The sequence below is a fragment of the Falco naumanni genome, chromosome Z, assembly GCF_017639655.2.
Source record: "Falco naumanni isolate bFalNau1 chromosome Z, bFalNau1.pat, whole genome shotgun sequence".
Taxonomy (NCBI): Eukaryota; Metazoa; Chordata; class Aves; order Falconiformes; family Falconidae; genus Falco; species Falco naumanni.
The window spans coordinates 38,358,523-38,382,111 of record NC_054080.1 but is presented as its reverse complement, the minus strand read 5'-3'; the positions used below and the strand labels follow the sequence as shown (position 1 = coordinate 38,382,111).

General features: G+C 38.4%; 2 protein-coding genes across 18 annotated transcripts in view; one reads left to right on the top strand and one right to left on the bottom strand.

Annotated features, from left to right (window-relative positions):
- Positions 1-20,322, top strand: part of SECISBP2 (SECIS binding protein 2) — a 27,930-nt gene extending 7,608 nt beyond the window's left edge. For 10 of the 16 annotated variants that reach the window (XM_040580734.1, XM_040580723.1, XM_040580729.1 and 7 more), the window contains 13 exons: positions 247-334; positions 3,785-3,933; positions 4,493-4,651; positions 7,483-7,578; positions 9,331-9,450; positions 10,616-10,748; positions 12,982-13,151; positions 14,682-14,820; positions 15,278-15,407; positions 17,134-17,354; positions 18,100-18,254; positions 18,690-18,891; positions 19,706-20,322. In XM_040580734.1, coding sequence (XP_040436668.1) covers positions 247-334; positions 3,785-3,933; positions 4,493-4,651; positions 7,483-7,578; positions 9,331-9,450; positions 10,616-10,748; positions 12,982-13,151; positions 14,682-14,820; positions 15,278-15,407; positions 17,134-17,354; positions 18,100-18,254; positions 18,690-18,891; positions 19,706-19,812 — 1,869 coding nt within the window. In that variant the 3' untranslated portion in view covers positions 19,813-20,322. The remainder of the gene's footprint in view (positions 1-246; positions 335-3,784; positions 3,934-4,492; positions 4,652-7,482; positions 7,579-9,330; positions 9,451-10,615; positions 10,749-12,981; positions 13,152-14,681; positions 14,821-15,277; positions 15,408-17,133; positions 17,355-18,099; positions 18,255-18,689; positions 18,892-19,705) is intronic. The other 6 variants (XM_040580730.1, XM_040580722.1, XM_040580732.1 and 3 more) reach the window with 4 other exon arrangements.
- SEMA4D (semaphorin 4D) overlaps positions 19,855-23,589 on the bottom strand; it is a 99,593-nt gene continuing 95,858 nt past the window's right edge. Inside the window, exons 17-18 of one of the 2 annotated variants that reach the window (XM_040580744.1) lie at positions 23,492-23,589; positions 19,855-22,987 (exon numbers count right to left, since the gene is read on the bottom strand). In XM_040580744.1, the coding sequence (XP_040436678.1) occupies positions 22,958-22,987; positions 23,492-23,589 (128 nt within the window). In that variant the 3' untranslated portion in view covers positions 19,855-22,957. The other variant, XM_040580742.1, reaches the window with a different exon arrangement.

Sequence of the window (23,589 nt, the reverse complement as noted above, 5' to 3'; positions counted from 1 at the left end):
AATGTAAGAAGGCATCATCTTGCTTGTACAGCAGTGAAGAGGTATCTGCTTGTATTTTGTAATGCTATAGGGTTGAAACGATGGTTCCACTAAGAAAAACAACAAAAAATGTCGGACTGCAAAATTCCTTGCGCCTTTATCTGTACGCAGGTTGAGGATTTTTTAATTCATGGGGGTTTTTATGTTTAGCTCAGTTTATGTCAGTGATTTAATCCTAGTTTTATGATACCTGACTGTATTTTACAGGAAGATACTTCTGTGGAAATCAAAGCTTCATCAAAAACTTCAGATGAAACACTAGCCAACTTAATTCACTCTTCATTTGATGGTAGAGGTAAGTGCTTCTGTCACAGAATATTTGCCTGTATTTTAACAGCTTGCATTTCATCAATTTGGCAAACTAGAGTGTTCTGAGGAGTTTTTGATGTGTAAAGTAAAAAATGAATTAAACAGCAAGCGCATTACAAAAGGAAAAAAACCAAAAACATTAAAGCTGTATGAGTTTTTCTTGCAAATGAGCTCATTCATGCTCATAAATTTAATCAGCTGATCAAAAGTGGGATTGTAGAATCATAGTCATTTAGGTTGGAAAAGACCTTTAAGATTGTAAGAGTCCAACCACTATTAACCTAGCACTGCCATGTCTGCCACTAAACGGTGTCCCTAAGTGCCACATCTATACATTTATATATATGTATATATAAAGGTATCTTTTAAATACCTCCGTGGTGGTGACTTAACCACTTCCTTGGGAAGCCTGTTCCAGTGCTTGACAGACCTTTCAGTGAAGAAATTTTTCCTAATATACAATATAAACCTCCCCTGGTGCAACTTGAGGCTGTTTCCTCTTGCCCCATCACTTGTTTTTTTTGGAAAAGAGACTGATGCCTACCTTGCTGCAACTTCCTGTCAGGTTGTTGTAGGGAGTGGTAAGGTCTCCCCTGAGCCTCCTTTTCTTCAGGCTAAGCAACCCCAGTTGTTCCTTCAGCCACTCCTCATAAAACTTGTTCTCTAGACCCTTCACCAGCTTTGTTGCCCTTTTCTGGACACACTCCAGCATCTCAGTGTCTTTCTTGCAGTGAGGGGCCCAAACTGGATTCCAGGTGCAGCCTCACCAGTGCCAAGTACAGGAAGGCGTTCACTTCCCTAGCCCTGCTGGCCACGCTGTTTTGGATACAAGCCAGGATGCTGTTGGTCTTCTTGGCCACCTGGGCACAGTGCTGGGTCATGTTCAGCTGGCTGTCAAACAGCACCCCCAGGTCCTTTTTCCACGAGGCAGTTTTCCAGCCACTCTTACCCGAGCCTGTAGTGTTGCATGGGGTTGTTGTGACCCAAGTGCAGGACCCGGCACATTTTGTTGAACCTCATACAACTGGCCTCGGCCCATTGATCCAACCTGTCCAGCTCCCTCTGCAGAGCCTGCCTGCCCTCAAGCAGATCAACACTCCCCCCCAGCTTGGTGTGCCTTGCAGACTTACTGAGGGTGCATTCGATCCCCTCATCCATATCATTGTAAAGATATTAAACAGAACTGGATCCCGTACTGAGCCCTTCTGTGTTGTGTCATTGATGCTCAACGGCATGTGTTGCTGTAGTTGCCTCCCATGTTTTTAAAAGGAAAGTAATGTGTATTGATTATTGGAAGTCTTTTGAGTAATTTGCAGATTTTTTCAAGAATAATTGAGAGGTAAATATACAGTCTTGATAAGCAGATTTGTTTTAGTTAGCTGGTGGTCTGGAGTCTAGTGTGTACCTATACATTATTCTGTGGCATACATAATTTTAACATTAAGTAAAGGAGGATAGCTGTGGAGAACTGCAATGCTGAAATATCCCATATTTTTGTTTTACTCACACGTTGTGTGGCTGTGGGGATGCAGAAATTTTCTTTTTGTTATTTCCAGAAGCTATCAAGTGGCTAGTTTCAAGTATTTTGTGTATTTAAATTTAATTGAAATACTTGAATCTGGAATTGTGTTTAAGAAGGTTCTGTTCAGCAGGACTCTGTCACGGGGGCATTGCATGCATTACGCATTGAATTGTCCAAGTGCTCCTCACTGGATTTCTTTGTATACACAGACACGCACCAGTCTGGACAGTTCGGTCATTATTTTCCAGTGACATCAGTAAAGATTCAGAAAGGACAGGTTAATCTTCTGAAGTGCCCCTGAAGGGCCCTGTAAAGATAAAGGTATTCCAGAAAACTTAAAGTCATCTTGCCCACAGAAGCTGTGGATGCCCCATTCCTGGAAGTGTTCAAGATCAGGCTGGATGGGGCTTTGAGCCGCCTGGTGTCCCTGACCATGGCAGGGGGGTTGGAACTGGATGATCTTTGAAGTCCCTTCCAACCCACACCATTCTATGATCTGATAACGTTTTTTCCTTACACACTATCCTGAATTCCTGTCACCCAGAGTAAAGTAGCTGTTTGTGCTGGGTTGGCTTTGCCTGGCACCAGACTCCCACCCAGCTGTTCTCTTACTCTCCCTCTTCAGCAGGACAGGAGGAAAAAATAAGGTAAAAAAGCTTATGGGTCAAGATAAGGACAGAGAGCTTGCTTACTAGTCACCCATCAAGGGCAAAGCAGATGTGCCTTGGTGAAGATTAATTTGTTGCCAATTAAAAATAGGGTAGGATTGTGAGAAACAAAAAAACCCTGAAAACTCTTCCCCCCTACTCCACTCCTCTTCCAGAGCTCATTTTCACATTTTCGTTCCCAGCTGTTCTACCTCTTCCCTGACCAAAGCAGCACAGGGTGATGGGGGTTGCAGTCAGTTTGTTGCAGCTCCTCTCTGCTCCTCTGCAGGGCTGCAGGAACAGCCTGCTCCACCATGGTCTTCTCCAGGGGCTGCAGGGGAGCCTCTGCTCCAGCATCTGGAGTACCTCCTCCCCCTCCTCCTTCACTGGCTTTGGTGTCTGCAGGGCTGTTTCTCTCACATTTCTTCTTATCCCTCTCTCTCAAAACTCCTGCGCAGTGTTTTTTACCCTTTCTTAAATATGTTATCACATAGATGCCACCAGTGTCGCTGACTGGCTCAGCTGTGCCTGGCGGTGGGTCTGCTTTGGAGCCGGCTGGGGCTGGCAGTGGCCACCTTCTCACAGAAGCCACCCCTGCAGCCTCCCTCCGCTACCAAAGCCTTGCTGTTGTAAACCCAATATGCTGTTTAATTGTTCAGTGAAACTTCTTCTCATTCCTAAAGAAAAATTGAGATTTTGTTCGGTATTTGTTGCGTGTTAGGAATATTTAAAAAATTAATTGTGAGTTCTTTCAAAACATTGATACCTCTGAGTCGTAGTAGGTAAAATTCTTGTATACTAAGGAAGTCTTTCAGCTGATGCATATGTCTGTAAAACTGGGAGGGTTTTAGAAAGTAGAAAATACTGGTGGGACCTTTACATGAAAGCTGTGTGACTGAGTTGGATAAATATTGAAGGAATTTTGTATGTAAATGTAGCATAAATGCATTATTTTAAATAAAGATAGCTTAGAAAATTAGCATGGAATTATTGTATGTAGCTATTATGCCACAGTATAGATTTCAATTATAATTTAATTGGGCTAAATATATGTAGATAGTGCTGGATAACATAAGTAGTTACAATTCTAGAAAGCTTTCTGGAGAAATGAAATGTGTGACCCAGTGTCTTATTTCAGTCCTTCCTCAGAAGGAATATGGTTTTGCTGTATTTTCTAATCCTTGATTTATTAATTACTGATCCTTTTTCTTTTGAATATAAGAAGAATATTCTTTGAGACATCTTTGTATATCACTTTCTGTCTCAGCAGCATTGCCTGAAACACCTGTAGATGGCTCTGCTCAGCCACCTGTGTCTTGGGCCATGGTACTTTCACAGCCCCCAAAGAAAATTGTGTCATCACCAGCATCTGAAGGTCTTTCCAGAGGCAAAGCAAAGCAGGATAGTGAAGCAAAGGTACTTGAGAATTGTCTGTTCTAAACTAATTTATGTCACTGTGTGATTGTGTGTCTTGGTATGAGTTACTGCCGTATTTTTCCTAGGCGCTGTACAGTGTCCACTTCTAATGTAGTGTTTAAGAAGTAGTATAAAGTTACTTTGTCCTTATTAGACTTTTTCTTCTCTTGTAGTGGAAAAGAATAACAAGGTGTCAAAAAGACAGTGCCACTCCAGCAACACAAACTTCCAACTTTTAGGCTGGACTTTTTTCAGATTTCTGATCCTCAGAATGAGACGTGAAACGTGGAACTCTTGCCTTATTTGAGAGGATGTTTCCTACTGAAATCTCAATAGTTCCAATACATTCTGATAACTGTGAAATGGGCTTCAAATGAAGAATTTTTGCAGTAGCTCTGAATTTCTAAAGAGAGCTTGAATTTTGCTTGTCCATTTAATGTCCTAGCCTGGACTGATTAAGATACCTTTTAGTTGTGCAGTTGTCATCACTTGCATTTATTTTGGTAGGTAGTATTGGAATAAATCAATTTCTGATGGTCACGCCTTATGATTTTTTCAGCAGTCAGAAACAAAAAATGATGCTAGTGAAACTGAGCCTGAAGAAGGGTCAGAAAAGAAGAAAAAGAAGAAGAAAAAGAAGAAAAAAACAAAGTCACCTACTGATGTAGAGAAACCTCAAAATGAATTTACTACTATACAGGAACCACCAAGGATTGAGGTACAGTGAAGAGGTTTTTGTTGATACATTTTATGAGTATATTGAAACACTGAATGTTAACACAGCTTTGTACCAATTTAAGTTCATATCCCATTTTTAGGGGGTGTTGGTTCAGGTCCGTTTCAGTTGACATGTTTGTCAGAAATTACCGGTAGGGAACAGTTATGCTTTTTGACTTACATATTCAGTGAGCACAGAGGAGTGCAAAGAGGCTTAGGAGCAAATATGGAATGATGAGTCAGAGAGTCTGGATTTTAACAGGTAACAAAAATAAGTCAAATTTCCTAAATGAAAAATACTCTGTAGTAACTGTTGCAGAAAGCAAAGAGCACAAGGGCTGGGTACCATAGCGTGCCACAGTTTTAAAGAATATGGTACTAGTATTACAATTCTACCCATCTTGCATCTGGGAGCAATTTCTGTGTAACACAGTTGTCACTGCTTGCTGATTGCTAGTTCCAGGTGTTTTTCTAAATTCACATAGCTGTAATAAGCAGAGTAGTATTTTGAAACTTTTTGTATCAATATTGTGAGGGCTTTAGACCCTCCACATTAGAGAATTGTTGTATGGTCTGTGGTTTAACACTGCTTCACTGAAAGCCCAGTATTGGGCAGCACCGTGTACATGTGTTTATTTATACGTTTGCTCTAGTGTACATAATGATCCGTCTGTGAAATGACAGCACAAAGAAGCATTCCTGGCTGGCTTCTGTTCTGTACATTTTAACATGGGACATGGAGCAGAACTGTGGCTACGCTTTCTTTTCATTTGTCATTCGTTATCCTGGAACAGCACAAGAAATGAAGAAATGACTGGTTATGGATGTCTGTGTTAGGGAGTTGTGGGTAGAATCAAAGATCTGCGTGTTCTCTCTCTAATGAGAACATATCAATTTTTACTGTGTGCTGCCATACAACGTCTGACCTGTGAATGACTTACCATCTAAATGAAAAGAGAATGGCAGGAGTCGTGGAGAATAGTAGGAAGGTAATTAGGCTATTGAAGACAAAAATGGGGAAAAAATGATATGGAGTCATGGAACAGGGCATACGCATTGCACTGAAATTCATGCTGTAGATGCAGCATCTGTTGTGGCAGGGAGGAATAGCTTGCAGACCCTTGTGGTTTGCTGGGAATTCTTGTGTGCTCATCTGTTTGAAAAATGGGTGAGATGCTTGTATGAAGCTCTTGAAAGCAAAAGGCATGAAAGGATCATACATGTGAAACTTCTGGCACCCAGGAGGTTTGAGAAAGTTCTGTTATGTGCAGATAGGCGCTATCCAGAGCAGTATATTGGTTTGCTTGCTAGTTTTATAAAAGTCATTCATTTATATACACTGTTAATGAGCATAAATGGATGCATTTGGAGAAGAGTAATCCTGTTTTACCATACACAGTGGTAGGCCCTGAGCTAGTTATTTTCCCTGAGGGGGAAAAAAATGAAGCTGCTATTGTAAATCCTGTCAGTCCTGGTAGAACTAGTCAAATGTGCAAACAGTGGTGGGCATTACTAATAGAAAAGGAAATGGGTTATGATATTACATAAATCCAGGACATGTCCAGTCTAAAGATGGTGTGGATTTTGGTTTTTTGTGTTTCTGCGACTCCTTAAAAAAATACACATACTTGAACTAAAAAAGATAGACCAAAGGCTCCAAAAATAATGAAAAGGTATGAAGCAACTTCTGTGGGAGGCAAGACTGAATAAACTGACTTCTCAGTCTGTAAGATAGATGGTTAAGTGGGAATCAGAACTGATAAGGAAATAAAAAGGAAATTATTTGATGTCCTAATTAGTGAATTAAGAGTAAATATATGGAGGTGTAATTTTACACTGAGTGCTAGATTTTAATTACTCTTTTTACTACAGGATGTTGCAAATGCCAGAAGTTAATTTTAATTCAGTATGTGATTGGACACACCCAAATAAAAATTTAATTCTAGTGAGGGCTGTTTAAATGTGAAGGTACTACCTCTTGTTCAAGATGTCCCTAAGCAGGAAGAATGTGTTTATCAAACATTTTTCCCTTTCTTGCAGTCATCTTTTGGCATGGTTCCATGCTTCTTCAAAAACAGTAATGAGGTGTGTCTGTCCTTATGCTAGAGCTTCCGAGCTTGAACTTACTAAATTAAATCTTCTGGGCTGCAGAGTGTTAGTATGTTCAGTAGTATTGTATCACAGCTAAAAATGTGTCTCGGAAAGTGGGAGGAGAAGCAATTGAATGAAAAACAAGCTGGTGGATGAGTATCATTATGGTTGAGATAGTGGCTATAAAGTGACCAGTGTGGAGCAAGCTCCAGCCTGTCTGCACTTAGTTAATCTGGAGTCCGGATAATGTATCCTTTACTAATAAAACTTACTCTCCCGTCTAAGCCTGCATAATCGCTTGAGTGATTTATCTGTTTATTTCCATACTGTAGTCAAGAGTTACTACCCTTTCGCCTGCCCTTTTTGTTCTTCACCACTCACATGTTTAAGGAAGAATTGCACAGGTGGAGACTACTGGAAGAAGAGGGAATTTGTTTGTAAGGCTATTAAATGATCTGAAAAATACTCCTTTAGGAGATATTTACCTCTAATTATTTCTATTAGCTTACAGCAATAGCAAGCTGCAGTTGGAAGCGTTTCCCTTGTAAGCTCTTTCAGCCCTGAATTAGCTGCTGCATAAATGACTTAACCATTGTAGTGCTCATTATAGTTGGTGACGCTGTACTTGGCTTCTGAATTTTTGTACAGTGAAACAGGGAGAAAATTGAATGTAGAAAAATCAATTTTGAGAACATGGACTTAATAGTTCTTATGAAATCATCTTCTGATTTATTTTTTTAGGATGCTGAGGAGTTTCCTGATTTGGCAGCTGCTTCTGATAGGAGAAACAGGCTAGGATCTCAGAAGTCATCTACTCTTGTCAGAAAGCAGTCTGAAGTAAGTAATCGTACAACATTATCTGAATGTTAAGAAAATAAGGAGGAAAAGACTGAAAGTTTTAAGTGGGACTAAAGGTGGAATTCTTTTGATTAGATGTAGGTGCTTATGATACGAGGCTTTGCTCTTGGCAGTCCCCTTAGACACTATGTGGACTGTGAAGAGCTGCTCACTGTATTGAGTAGATTCATACCATTCCAAAGGTGATACCTTTTTGGTCTCTGAACTGCTGGGCTACACCTTCTGACATAGACACCTCTGTTGTTTACACTCGGAGGTTAGTTGAGATTGATTGTGTCTATGTAGTTTATTTTCCTACAGGTAGTGTTCTAGTTTGATTTTGCATTTCATAAAAATAATAGTGAGACTCTTTCACTTTCTGCCTTTGCTGTTTGTTCATATAATCAAATTTCAAGGGCATCTGAACAGTGTAATGCTTTGTTCTCAAACTGTGTGAGGGTAAGAAATTGAATCTAACATCAGTTATAAATATGAGGGGGTTTTTTGGTTTTGGATTTTTTTTACATGAGTGAAATAAATCCTAAGGATTAATTTGGAGATTTATGTTTGGGGTTCATTCCCATATTAAATAAATCACAAGGATTGGAAATATGATTGCTCTTGCAAAGCAAATAAATAATAAAGGTGAAGTTCTAAGCTTCTGTTGATTTGAAACTGGTTTTGCTGCTAGAAATTTTTGTCCTTGGTTTTGTTTCACTGTGAATATTAGTGGTTTAAAAAAAAAACAAACAGCCTTGTTTTCTTTGAGGCAGTAAATTGCATTGACAGGAAGAATGAACAGGAAAAGGCACAGTAATCATTCAGACCACATTTGTTACAAAGAAATTGCTATGCAGAGTTGCACCTCAAATGAAAGAAACCTTTTTTGTAAATGTGAAGTGGGATATAATCTCTCAAAGCTTACATGATCATTAAGTTGCTTATACTCCTCTGTAACAAATTTGATAATGAAGCTGCCCTGCTGTTTTTTCCTTCCAGATGAGAAAAAAAGGAAGGAAATGATTGGTCTGATTAAAGTAGTATAGCAGCCTTTCATACTTTTGGAAGGCCACAATAAGGTCTTCTCAGAGCCTTCTCTTCTCCAGGCTGAACAGCCCCAACTCTCAACCTTTCTTCATTGGAGAGGTGTTCCAGCCCCCTTGACAATTTTCATGGCTGTCCTATGGACCCCCTCAGACAGGTCCATGTCTTTCTCTCGTTGGGAACCCCAGAGCTGGATTCAGTACTCCAGGTGGGGTCTCATGAGAATGGAGTTGAGGGGGAGAATCACCTCCCTGATCTACTGGCTGCACTTCTTTTTACATAGCCCAGGAGGGAACTGGTTTTTTGGACTGTAGGCGCACATGGCTGGCTCACATCCAGTTTTTCATCCATCAGCACCCCGAAGTCTTTCTCTGCAGGCTTGCTCTCGATGCACTGATCCCCCAGCCTGTACTGATATTGGGGATTGCCCTGACCCAGGTCTAGAACCTTGCACTTCACCTTGTTCAACTTGGTAATGTTAACACAGGCCCACTCCTCAAGTCTGTCAAGGTCACCCTGGGTGGCGTCCCTTCTCTGAAGCATTTCAACTTTACTACTCAGCTTGGTGTCACTCACAAACTTGTTGACGGTTGTACTCAATCCCACTGTCTATGTTCCATTTGAAATCAAAATCATCTTTACCTTTTTCCATGTGTCTTTAAATATTTTCTTTTCCTCCTTGTCAACGTTTGTCTCTAAATTTCAAAGTTTCATGTCCCTGATGAGCCTTGGTATGGTTTGTCTCCCGTGCTGGATGGAACTCCCAAGGTGGATGGACTGTCAGGGAAGCAAGGTTCATCTTCTATATTAGAAAGAAAGAAAACACAGGTAAATCAATTCATGTTGAAAACAAGTTTGCAACTCAAAATGACAAAGGAAATTAGTATATTTAAATATAAGACTAAGTCCAAGCTCATCTGTGATTGTATTTGTACGTTGTTGCTCATAATTTGAGATAAGTGACAAGATCCTCTTGATTAAAAGCACTGTAATAATTGGCTAGCCTCCAGTTTATGATACAGTGTTTAGGGAAGAATTCTAGCTTTTCATTAATGTCTGCAAGCTTCAGATACCAGGAATTTTTCTTCCACCTGTATTACTTGATCATGGCATAAATCCAGTCCAACCTGATTGTCCTAAGGAGTTGGGAACATCTTAAAAGTGGTTCTGCCAGATTAAGACAAGGAGGCAAGGAGATCCACTTAGCTTGGGGCAAGGAGGAAAAATACAAAGCAGCAGTGAAGTCAGTAAGTAGTTCTGTGCTGAGTAGGTTCTAGTACAGCTCTGATGCAAGATGAGATCCTAGGCTCAGAAGGAGGTGACATTCCTTAACCCTATTGTAACAAAAGCTATAGTGAATTGATCCTCCAGGATAAGACTTCTAAAAGTACAGAATCTTAGAGTCACTTCCTTAGCATGTTCTGCTGTCATAGTTTGCCCTTTCATAGTCTTTGCTAGATTATTTATTTGTAATCTTTGTATATTCTGAATCCTTAAATGTGGTACTAAGTGTGGGACACTGCTTTTGCCTACTGTTCAAAGCAGACAGGTTACTGCTTATAAGGAGGTGGTACTTAAAGGTGATGACCTCTCTTGTTAATAAGGCATTGAAGATAATGATGTATATTACAATCACATATCCTGGAAGATTCACTGCTTTTAACAAAACTTTCAATTTTGGTAATCCTTTTCTGTTTTTCAGAGGTAGGTGGCAGTCTGACCAAAGTGGGAGTCTGACATGTAGCACCTCCTTTATTAAAGACTTTATACTTTTATGCTTTATTCCGGTAGCTATTCAAATGTTTTTTGAATGGTTTGTGACTTTTTTACTTTTCACATTGAAGTTGATCAAAATGCTTTCATTGAATCAAGTAAAAAATCAAAATTACAATGGATGAAGGCGTTAAGAGTGTATTACAAATACACCATACAAAATAACGGTCTTTACATTCTGAAATGGAAACCATTACTGATTGGTACTGAACTTGTTCAGGAAACATCCAGGAGCAGTGGTAAGAAGAGTCAGATTCCTGTGCAACTGGATTTGGGTGGCATGCTGGCAGTCTTGGAGCAGAAGCAACAAACAGAGAAGTCAAAGCAGTCTTCTAAACCTGTGGTGTTTTCAGGTATTGGTTACAATGAAATTGCCTTTCTTTCAACTTGAACTGTTTTTAGATATTCAAACACTAAATATAGCCTGATTTTTGATTTCTAATGATTTCTGAACATGCAGGCAGAAGCACAGCTCACAACATATAAGAGCAAATGAAGGTTCTTAAAAAGAAACTGTAAAAAGCATGGTAGTCTAAATTGCTTGGGAAGACTTGGGGAAAGAAAAATCTTCAGGACAATGATTTCTAAAAGAATACCATATGTAAATATTAGAGGTGATTGAACTTCAGCTTTGATGAAAATACTAATGTTTGTTGAAGTTTTTGCTTTGTCTTAAATATGTGTGTTGCTGTTGTGATCTGAACCTGCAGGAAGGGGCTTCACAGTAAGAAAGGTTTTCTTACAGTGTTCTGCTGCTAGAAATCCTAGAGCTGTAACTTCAGTGAAAAAGTTGCTTTGCCAACACAGGGTTAATCAGCCCAAGCCAAAGGATGAGTTCTGCCATATCTGATGATTGTGAAGTAACTGCTGTTAACAAAATGCTAGGGTGATGGAGAGAATCTTTCAGACCTTGTGGATGCGTAACTAGGAAGCAGAAACAAATAGCTTGGTGTCTTTTTCATTGTAGGTCAAAATTTAGCCTTGGCTATATTCAGAATATTTTGCAAAAGGAAGCATGATGTTTGCTAGAATTTTGTAATGATAAAATTTCTCTCCTTATTTCAGTAACAAGTTTTAAAAAAATTATTTCAGAAAGAGAGGTAATCATGAGAGAATTAACCTCACAATGTATGAGAGCTGAAGTTTTAAATAAAAAGCTCAAAATACCGAGCGTTGATGAATTTCCCCCCCCCCCTTCATTAACTGAGAGAACTTTAAGATGCTTTTTAAAATTCTTTTTCTGCAATTGAGCTCTTTTCTTCATATGAGTCAGTTAAAATCAGTGCTGCAGAGGTGCTAATAACCAGTTTTGTTCCTACAAAATTATATAGTGCATGGAATGGTGAGTAGAGGGTAGAGCACAAAAGGTATGGGTCACAATACCTATTCTCCAATACTAAATTGCCTGTGTCTGAATCTGCAGCGGAAGAAATATTATGTGTCATGTTTGTAACCTGGAAATAAAAGGCAAATGTTAACTCAGCTTTATAGCTTTTTTTAACATTCAACACACCCATTAAATTGGTGTGTACCAAAATGTAACTTTAGTTTGTGAAGTGGCATTGTGCTGACCTCTGCAACCAGAGGAGCAGAGTGAGCAAGGAGGGCAAGCAGTATGGCTGCAGACAAAAGTTACCTTATTCCGCTTCATTTTGTAAATAATGTATGGATGGAACAGCACAGTAAATGAAGATGGCTTAAGACAAGCTGTCAGAAGCTTTGGGTGTTTTTTAGAGAGGAGGGGCTGCACAAAGGTTGAAGCTCATTCCACTGATACTTGCATCATCCTCTTCATTGGCTTGCTAATGTAACCTGGTTTATATTGCAGGTAACTGAAGTTTGACAAAGTGCTCTCAGGATACAGCAATTCCTACTGATTTCGACTTGAAAAAGGAGAGTAGTTTTTAGGGTGTGAGGTCATGGCTTGGAAGGTCCAGGTTCAGTGACTTGGCCAGTTGTTTAAATCTTCTGTGCTCTAAACCCGCTGAAAAATGCAAGTAAATTAGATAGTTGAGAGTGTGCTGAGACTTAGCTGTAGCTTTGCATTACTCATTGCCCATCTGAAAATTAACTTCAACTTCATTAAGCTTTAACAATTGGTAGGAGTAAGTGCTTCAGATTATTTACAGCAATTAAGTCTAAAATCTGTAATACTGGAACTCAGTATTTATCTTAACGCAGTACAGTATCTATGGAGGAGGAAATGCCACTACCATGAAACATGGAGATTCCCGAAGGTTTACTAAGCCATGGTGGTGTTGAAGATAGCTTGGAGTGCACTGTTTTGCCAAAATTTTGAGAATTCAGGGACAGAGCTTGTGATTCTAGTTGTATAATATCAGTAGAGGACATATCAGTCTTTTGGGAGGAGTATCTTAATTTAAAAACATTGTTTAATGACATAGGATTGCCTATAAATATTTTTTAATAGAAACACAACAGAAATTTAGTATGTGTACAGTAGTCCTAATCCAGTCATTAAACTTGTGTTGGATTCTTGTTTGGGTACTTGTTATAGTTGATGCAGACTTTTTCTCTTTTTTTTTTTTTCTTTTTTTTTTTTTGGTTTTTTTTTGTTAATCTCAGTTGGTGGTGCCATACCATTGCTTTCTAAAGAACCTGCTACAGCCACAAAAAGTCACCGTTTAAACCAGGGAAAGATGCCTCATAACCCTTTGGATTCCAGCGCTCCATTGGTAAAGAAAGGGAAACAGAGAGAAGTCCCTAAAGCAAAGAGACCAACACCTCTTAAAAAGGTGCTCATATTTTTCCTTAAATAGTAGGATAGAGGCTAGTGTAACCTCAGTATTATACTGAGTCTGTTAAACTTCTGATGTGGAGATCTGCATCTCAGTGTCCGCTTGTCTAAATTGAATTGTAGCTTTCCTTGGTTTAAAAAAGGGGAGAGGAGGGTGGAGGGGAATAGAGGAGTCTTACTATTATATAGAATTTCTCCCAAAATGTATTTTCTCAGTTAAATCACTTGATAGCTGAAGAAGTACCACTACAAAAGTGTCCATGCATCATTGATACAGGGAATATCCAAAGAAGTTTACTTGGTTTGGACAAGATACGCTTATTTGCAGGGCTGGGGAGAATGGGTCAAACAGAAGTAGTATTTAATGTTTCTGTGCTCTTCCAACCAGAACTTCAGCTAATTCTGCAGCAATTAGTGTTAGATCCACCTGGCAGTTTTTCTTGTATCTTTCTTCTTTGCCCATTCATGTTGCTTCCTGTCATGTCTTCTATACGAAGGATTTTGAGATGCCACTTCATGGTCTGGAACAATTCTTATGGAGCTAGTGAAGGTAGTTTAGGGTCATTCTGTGCTGCTGCTTAGTTGAATTTGAGAACTGTACAATATAAACAACGTATAACAAAACCTGGGGGATGATTCTCATTACTGTGTCTTCTGGCTCTACTGTCTTCATGCCATCTATTTTCCAAAGTAAGTTTGAGAAGATGAAAATTGCTTTGTCTGTGAAATATCTATGTTCCGAGCATGGTATGGAGCTTATTTTTGTTCTTTGTTCGTCTTTCACAAATGCAAATGGAGAAATTTACTTTTGCAATTAGATTCTGTGATATAATTAATTAAGAATTTGGGGTAGATGAGCTGAGGTAGCGGTCACATATACAATGACTGCTTCTTAGCAGCTATGAAAGCAGAGAAAGAAGTATGTTTCAGGAAAATGATGATTGCTTTTACCTGCAGTAGCATGTTTGGATCCAGCACATGTCCTACTCTCCTTCCTTCCATCTACCATACAGCTCAGTTATCCTTGGTAATTTATTCTTTTTCTTCAAACAGCAATTTCAGAGACAGCAGTCTGATAGACTGACACAGTATTTGTAACCAGGGAGTAAAAGGAAAGAGTAACTGTGCATGCACCACACGTGCTCTCGCTACACTTCCCCGCTCCCCCCGCCGCCCCCGGCCAATTGGCAGTCTGAAGGATAAAGAGGGAAACTTTTTCACCTACTTCTCTGTATTCAAGCAATTCATTACTTTAAATTTAGTTATGCACTTGTTGATCCCTAGTAATTATTTTCTCCACTGAAACCCTGGTAGTCAAAAAAGTAGTCCTTTTCTATGTAAATTTAGGGAATATCTTTCCTTCTTTTTATGTGCAAATTAAAAAAAAACTCAAATGTTGTTAAAATTTGGATGATAGTGTCAAACTTCTTTATGAATGGTCTATATGTAACCACTTGGTAAGAGAAGGTGCTTTGTTATCGGTAACATTTAATTTATTTGAGTTTTATATGTTCTTTTTTTTTTTTAGATTATTCTGAAAGAAAGAGAGCAACGGAAACAGCAGCACCTGTTAGAACAGACAGCAGTACCAAAAGATGGAGATAATATTTGTAAGTCTGCAGAAAATGTTGCTGAGGATAAAACGCTTCTACAGGATAGTCAAGCAGGTATCTTTCAGGAGAAGGCTATAATACCATATGTAGATAAGAGATTTGAGAGGAAGCATGCTTAGTACTTTCAAAAATGTGTAGCAAATACTGCCAAATAAAAACTATAACTTCAGAATTTGCCAGAATTCATCTTGGGCTTATGTAGAGTTTGAAGTGTGCCAAAGCTGACAGCCAATGTACTTGAGTAATTGGGATTCTGATTACTGTTCCACACTTCTATGCCTGTTGGATTATGTGTTGTAATGAAAGTGTTTGCATCTCTCTGGCAGTCTGTTTAAAAAGAGGTATAATAATAAAAACTACGAGAGAAACAAACATATGACCTGTTCCCCTGCTACCACAGACTGATAGAGTACTGAAGTAATGACTGTTCAAGAGGTACTCAACAAGTTAGTCTTGTCATGGTGCTTTTTGTTCTGTCTTTTCATTGAAGTATCTTCATTTACATTGATAGCAGTTCCTGTAACGCAAGTTGCTGAAGTGCTTCTGGAGAGCACCGGGATCAAGGATTCCACAGAAGGTTCTATGACTTCAAAGCAGCTAACTTCCCGTCTTCCAAAAATCCATAGTAGGAATTTTAGAGAGTAAGTATTGGTTGTATTGATGTCTGGTTTTCCACAGTGTGACTGATACGGCATTTTTCAAACAAGATACTTCAGTTGCATTCTGTGGAACACTACTGGGAGGTTTGTCTGAAGGTTTTTTTCCCCGTTTTTTTTGGAAGCTGACACACAAAGAAATTATGTCCAGAGAAATAGTCTATACATTGTTGTAATTCTCACTTCAAAACACATGTTTCTTGAAGGAAAAAAAGATCAGAAATTCGGTAGAGGCTAAGGAAGGAAAAGGAACTGCTGTTAAAGTATCTTATTTTAAATAAATGGGAGTGCCAGCTTACTACCAGAGTAGTCCGTCTTACTTATTTTTAGCCTGTACTTTGGTTTTCTGCTGCCAAACCAAATGGCAAAAATGTAAAGACTATGACTAGCTAGATGACATTTTCATGTTGTGGCTAAGCAAAGAAATAAAGGGAAGATTTATGGGTTACTATGTAGAAATACTTTTAGGTTTTTTAAACAAGCATGTATACATGTTTCCCTGTAGAAGAAGAAATAGTCATTACCATATGTGAAGAGATCACAGATCCAGTGACAGATTATAACAGTTGCTTTAGGTAAGCAGTGTTTTAACTTGTAGTTTTCTTCCCATAAAGGCACCGCTGGCCTTTTTGCAGTTCAGGTTATAGTAATAGCTGATATCGATACAGCTGTTCTTTATCTCCCTGATGCCGTGTGTTAGCTCTAATTTAACTTTTAGTTGCTTTAAAAATCAAGTAATTGGTGTCTTTGCCACACTGTTTTACTGAAAACACAGTTTGGGTTGAACTTGTACAGGGAAAGTCGGTCCTACCTATTACATACAGGGTGTAGAGCATTCAGCAAAGCTTAGAATATTTTGTCTTTACACAAATTTTTCAGTTTTCTAGTTTTCACAACACAAATCTTCAGTGTTTTAGTAGACTTGTTTTTGAGACTTAGTGAAATGGAATCAAAATAGTAAATAAACTCTTGTACCTTAACATTTTGAGATAATTGTATCTTTTAAGATCCAGGATAGGTCTTATCATATTTGCCACTTGACATCTTTCTGTTGACTGCACAATTGAGATATCTTTAGCTTTCTCTGTAGAGTCATCTTTACCGAATGATTTTTTGTGTAAAAGATGGGCAGAAGAAAATAATTTGGAACCCTGATCTTTTCCAGGGAATACTAGAAGGGTGAAGTACATCTGGCTTTGTCTTTATGAACACCATAAGGCTGTAGTCTGATAAGTGAAATAGGATGACAGACAAAAAATACGAACCTGAGGAGGAGGAGGAATTTGATCCAGGTTTCCATCTTTGTTATAAGTAGCCTTGTATTTATAGAAATAAGTAAGAATGTTATACTTTGGTTGCTGTACTTGGATTTAATGAGGTCAGAATTAATGCTTTCAGAAAAATGCTTCACTATAAAAATGTGTATGTATATGTTTATTGGTATAGGTTTAGTGTACATGTGTGTATGTATTTTTAGTAAAGTTTGGTAGGGGAGCCAGACACCACAAGTAAAAAAATCTTCTGTAAGTTCTCAGCCACTGAAAAAGTAAGTTTTTGTTTTTATGTATATATCAAGTGTGTTTGGCGTGGAAACAGAAAAAATTATAAGGACATAGAATAGAAGGTAAACTAACTATATTTTACATATTATGTATTTATGTTACAGTTTTAATTTTAGGGGTTTTAACATTTAATTGATTCTTTCTTCCAGTTACTGCAGCCAGGTACTTAGTAAAGAAGTTGACAGTTGTGTGACAGATCTCTTAAAAGAACTGGTTCGTTTCCAAGATCGCTTGTATCAGAAAGACCCAGTAAAGGCCAAGATAAAACGCAGGCTTGTTATGGGTCTTAGAGAAGTTTTGAAACATCTGAAGCTGAAAAAACTGAAGTGTGTCATCATCTCTCCTAACTGCGAAAAGATTCAGTCAAAGGGTAAATAAGTTTTAAAAAAAATAATAATGTTCGTTAAATAAAAGAAATGCAAAAAAGCAGACTCGGTATGCTGGCAGCAGTTATTATTATTGGAGGAACTTATTTGAATAGCCTTTGAAATCCAGTCGTACAAAGATGCCTGTTTTCTTCAGGCTGTTGGCTGCTGTGCAGCTGAAGGGTGAGCTGAGTCAAGCTGTCTGGGGTGGGGGAGGTTACCTGACACCAGGATGCGTTTAGGTATTGATTTGCAGTGCAGCTGCACAGCAGGTTGCACTGGCACAGCTGGGAAGGCAGAGGTTGCCGATGCCTGCTGTGCCACCACAAGAGGTCCTGCTATCAGTCTCTTTTAGGCCACCGATTGACTGTAAGTTGTCAGTGACCGTTTGGTTAGCGTTTGTTGCAATTGTTATCATTACTTTCTATTAACTTTCAAATAATTTCTTAGCAGCTGGGTCTTTTTTTAATACCAGATTAGACTATACTATACATACAACAAAATGCAGAACAGTAGCAGTCTAAGGATACTGCTAATTAAGAACTGAGAAAAAAAAGAAGACAATTTGTCATTTAGAAATTGAGATCTGATGCTGTTACTGAGATCCATGTATTTTTTCCTAGAGGCTCTCGTAATTTCAAAATGCATCCATAATCTCGGGGTATTTTTGCTGTCTTTTATCAGTACTGTCCAGTAGTTATATTCAGGTTGAATAGTGTCATTCTTTGCTAATTCTACTGTCTGTCCTAGGTGGGTTGGATGAGACTCTACACAACATTATCGACTGTGCCTGTGAACAGAATATCCCATTTGTTTTTGCCCTTAATCGCAAGGCTCTAGGCCGCTGTGTGAACAAAGCAGTGCCTGTGAGTGTGGTGGGGATTTTTAGCTATGATGGGGCTCAGGTAAGCTGAAATGTGTAGGTTCGTGGTTTTGTTTATTTTTTACCTGTAACGGGAGAAAAAATACTCTAAGGTTTTGTTTGTTTTGCTTTTGTACACTTAGGCTCTTTATCCCAGGTCAGTGGCTTACATGAAAAATTCTTTTTGTTTTGGAACTACAGCCACTTAACACTGTTCAAAACAAGTAGTTTGGCCATCTCTTCCTGACATCCTCTTCATCTAGATCTCTTTCCAGTCCGTTGTTTTTTTTCTAGAGGATTGGTGTTTTTGTAAATGCTTATAAATGGCTTGTTTTTCATGTCTTTATGTGGTACTTAGCTGCTTAGCTTTTATATGTGAACGTATGTTTCTATTAAGGAATATTCATTACAGTTTGTCATAGAAATGTGAGAAGTTACTATATGATTTAAGCTCTACAAATATTGTTTATTTCCACAGGACCATTTTCATAGAATGGTACAATTGACAACAGAGGCCAGGAAAGCCTACAAAGATATGATAGCAGCTTTAGAGAAAGAAGCTGAAGGAGGACTAAAAGAAACCCAACCCAGCATCTCAGCCACAGAATATGAAAAAAACAGTTTATCAGAAATGGGTAAAACATCTTTCAAGGACTCTGATGAGGATGTACCTAATTATAGTGAGTATTTACCGACTTGTTTCTTCATTCAAAGGGCTCTTTGAGTTCTACAATTTGCAGTGGAACAAATGACACCTGACACTTACGTGGTTAGTAGAGGGGGAAATTCTGCTTTTCTGTGGTGTACCCCCTCTCCAAATTTTATAAACCTGAGGTCAACTCTTGCTGAGAAAGTCTTAGAGAAAATTCTTCTCTGAAATCCACCGATGGCAAGCAGTACTCATTGCTTTGTCAGAGGAGGTTTAACAGAGGCTCCTTATTATTTATGTTTGTTAAAAAATTATGAAGTGTTTTTCTACAAGTGCATACTCTGTAACTCTGTGGTGGACTTCAGTTTTGTATTGAAGCCTGTTGGAGATGCAGCTTTCTGTCCATAAGTGTTCATGTTTTATAAAGGCCTTCCACTTCTTAAAATACTTTTCTCCAGCTCTGCTCATATAGTTACCAGCCAATAACAGTAATCAAGATACTAGGCAACTTAAAAGTGCTTTGAAAGTTTTGAGAAGTTCCGAGCCTTTTTTAAAGTTGGATCCACCTTCAGAGTTACTCTTGCTTGAGTAGGGGGCTGGGTGCAAGGACCTTAATGGATTACATCACTCCAAAGTATTCTTTCTTGTGTCATCTGATGTCGTGTGGTATACATGCTAACAAGCCCATTTGCTAATTTACCTCAGCACTTTGAGGAGGAAGGAAAGAATCAGTGTGACTTTTCACTTGAAGTTTTTCCTCAAGTATTATACAGTAACCTCTTTGTTATTTTGTTTTTGTTTTTTTGTTTGTTTGTTTGTTTTTATTTTATTCCAATATTCCCTAGTTAAAATCTGGAAGAGAAAACTTGAAGAAGAGTATAACCCATATGCACTGGAACTGGAAGAGAGTGCAACTACTGACGTGATAGTGAATTCAGAAGAGCATCAGTAAATCCAGACCCAATTTGATTGGGCATTTCATATTTTTTTTTTCCAGATCTTTAGGAATAGGATAGTAAAGTAAATTTAAGGTTTTAAATTTAAGAAGTATCTGAACTCAGCCAAGTAAACTGCTCTGAATCACTTTAAGCAAAATGCACACTGGAGCACAGGAGGCACTGGCTAATGCTTTTACTTTCTATGTATTTGGATGTACTATAGCAGATGAGAACAACAAATTGTCTTAGCCATGAACCATTTGAACTGACTTTGTTTAGTGGTCAAAAAAACCCACAAACTTCAGTGGTTTTATGGACTAGCGTTGATTTGTTAGTGATACAGTATACCAAAAGAACTTGCTAGAAAGATGGTTCTATTTGCAAAAAGATACCATGAGCCAAAAGATTGGGGCTTGGTTATTTTTTTTTTCAAACTCTTTTTTAAAGAACTTCACATGGTTTTTGATTGTGGGTTTGGTTTTGTTTTTTTCTTCTGAATAAACCTGCTCAGATGGGCAGGCTGGCATCAGTGTCACTTTCTTTTGGGCAGGCAGCTTGATTGAAACTAATTAAGGAAGGCCATGATGACATAGTTCCCAGTTAGCTCTTCTGTGTGGTATTCTGTTCTTCTGGGATCATACAGCAGGTGTAAAGCAGAGAGCATGGACTACAAACATCTGAAATTCCTGAAGTGAAAATGCTCTGTTTATGGGATTTCTAACATTGATTAAGTGTACAGGGATGATGTTTCTGCTGCTACTGAGACTAGTTTATTGTAGGTCCTGCTTTGAAGGTAGAGGGTATGAAGGACAGAAAATGTACCAGCCTGCTATCCTGTCTGTACCTTTTCCATGCTGACAGGCTCTTCATTCCTTCAGTTTGGGGTTGTGTCAGTATATATATAAATGAAAGAGGTTTTGATCAATCTCAGTTTGTTTTTAAGGTAGGGAAAATTTTTACCTTACAGGAAATAAAATTTTAAAAACAAAATGTGCACATAATGGTGGTGGAGCACCTTAGTGGGAATGTCCTATATAAATACCATTGTTTACAAGTTGCAGACCCAAGAGGACAAATGCAAAGAAAGTCATTGGAGTATGCACATGTAACTTATGTCAGCTGTTCTGAAAGGTGATATAGATGCCATGTGCTGCTGCCAGCATCTCTGAAGTGTGCCTGTAAGTGCTTCACCATATTGAACGTTTATAGTGCAATATTTTGGAAAGTAGCTGCCTTGTGAAGTTAGACATGATATAAAAACTTTAAATAATTCTAAACTTCAAACAAACAATTTTGTAGAATGTAAATTGTATAAAATCTGTTAACAATATATTGATTCTATAAAGTATGGTTGTGACTTAAGTAAACTCTTCTGGTGGGCATTTAATAATACTTGAAATGTCAGTTTTGAGGAAGAACATTGCTAAGGAAAGCCAGCCTTGAGATGAAATGCACAGTTGGTCACTAGTTATGTGATCCTTTTGTATTAGTTTCTTCTAATCTTAAATGGAAATTGAGGGTGACAGATCCCAGCGATGAAATACGGTTTTCGATAGCCCAGTAATCCTTGATCCAGAGGTAAGTTGTGATTTATTGCTTGTGTCTGCACTACTTTGATACACATCCAAAACTCTCTGAACCTAGTCACTGCATGGAATGGCAACCAGTCAGTGAAGACCATATTAACTGCTTTTTTTTTTACCATATTTTCTATTTTGTATTACTGTAGAAGAGCATGAAAAGTTACTTTAGAAACATTGCAGATTGTTCAGAATCTTAGGGAGTTATTTCTTGTTCTTAGCATGTAGCAAAGAAGTTTACTATAAGGGGTCACAGTTGTGTTCACCAATTCTGTTACACAGATGTTCTTTCACAAAGTTGAGCTCAACAAAAATCTGCCAGTCTTTTTTTATTACTTGGAGTACTTTGCTGCAGATATAAGGCAAAACTCAGGCTCTTCTTATCTAAAAGTCTGACTGTAATGCAATAATTTATGATTGTCAATGTGAAAAATGGAGAAAATTATTTGTGTACAAGAATTTTCACCCTGCATGTGTGACCACAAGGTGGTCTGGTACTGGGGGACGGGGGGTGGGGGTGGGGGAAGTCATTCAGGAAGGTTGTAGAGTAAGGAGAATGCTTTCTTCAATGTGGGAAACAAATTAATTTAAATCTTACCAGTTAGGGGATAACCTAGGTTAAGTACAAATCTTTCTGCTTTCAGTTGTCCCCATGGACCCAAGGTGTAATCTTAGGTGGCTTCTTACTTGCTTCCCGATTGTTGAAAACCATTCAGAAGGCAAAACAGAAAACTTGAATTATGCCTCAGACTTTTGTTTATTAGATGCAGCAGGACAAAACTCTGAACAGCACTGCAGTAAAACAATTTTACTGTGGATTGAGTAGGTCCTCACATTTTCAATCTGCAGTTCGCTAGGAATAGTCTTACACTTCATTCAACACAATTCTTTTAAAGCTACCACAGTTATCTCAAAACATAGATTAATAATTTTCAAAAACTAGAGTCTGCTTTAACTTGGGTGCTTTGTAATCTATATTTCAAGCATCAGTCAGAAGTTCTTTATTTGATACAGAAACTCTATCGCCAAAGGAAATGTGTTTGAACAAATGAACTTGCTGACACCAGAAAGGAATGCTTTTCAAAACACTGGGAACAGAGTGTAAGGGTAAACATATTAAAAGAAAATAAATAGAGAAGTTCAAGTGCCTTTAAATAAACATGATCCACATCTTATTATTAATCTCTAAATCTTATGTCAAGATCTTCAAGCCCAAAATTAACTGGCTTGCTTAATGAACTTGAAACAGAAGCCATACGTCATACCGTATTGTTTGAGCAGCACAAATCTTATTGAGACAGCTTTTGTGTTTTCATTAAGCTGAAATAACTGGCATCAGGAAGCCAGAGACAGTTTACAGTATGGGATGGGTCACCTTTCTTGTAGCATGTTACTTGGTTGTTCTTTGGTGCAGTAAGAATATCCTCTTCTACCTCAGGCTTCAGGTGATTCTCCTGAATATTGATTTTATTGCCAGCACTAGCACTCACAGATACCCCTTTGAATGCTGTGATATTAAGAGTACTGGGTACAGTTTGACTTGCATATGTTTCTCCTAGCCTGTTCATTCCTTTGTCCGTTAGAGGCCGTTTATCTTGTTGCAGCTCTCCTGAAGAAGAAAACAGTTCAGAATGATGTGTTAATACTGCTTTAAAAATTAAAATGGAGTTTAAAGGTTGCCTATACTAATGTTCCATATGCAAAAAACATGTGTTGTATCCAAAACTTATTCAAAGTAATCTTTGTTCTAACTCTTAGTAGAAAAATGTTAAAAGTAGGGACTGGGGTTTTTTTAAGGAAGGCCAGCTTTGGTGGACAGTAGGCTCTGCAGTCTGGCTGGATGTGATGAAATTAAGTATACATTCAGTATACACAGGCTTACCGTGTTGGGCAGGATGAAGGAGCGAGATGACATAACCGTAATACGTGTCATAGATTGAGCAGATTTTACAGCAGAGAGGGTCAAGAATGATGATGGGACAGGAACGCTAATCACTTCGTTATATAAATATATCTGGTTGCAGAAGCCTCATAGGCTATTTGTAAAACTGGGACTGTAGTACATCCAGTAGAATAGCACTGTAGGACATAATATTTTTCCAAAAATTCTTACCCACGTTTCCCTCCAGTTTTGCATCATCTTGTCATGTTCATTAATGGCATTTCTCCAGGTATCAAATTCTTTGGTCCATCCATCCTGACCAGCACTAC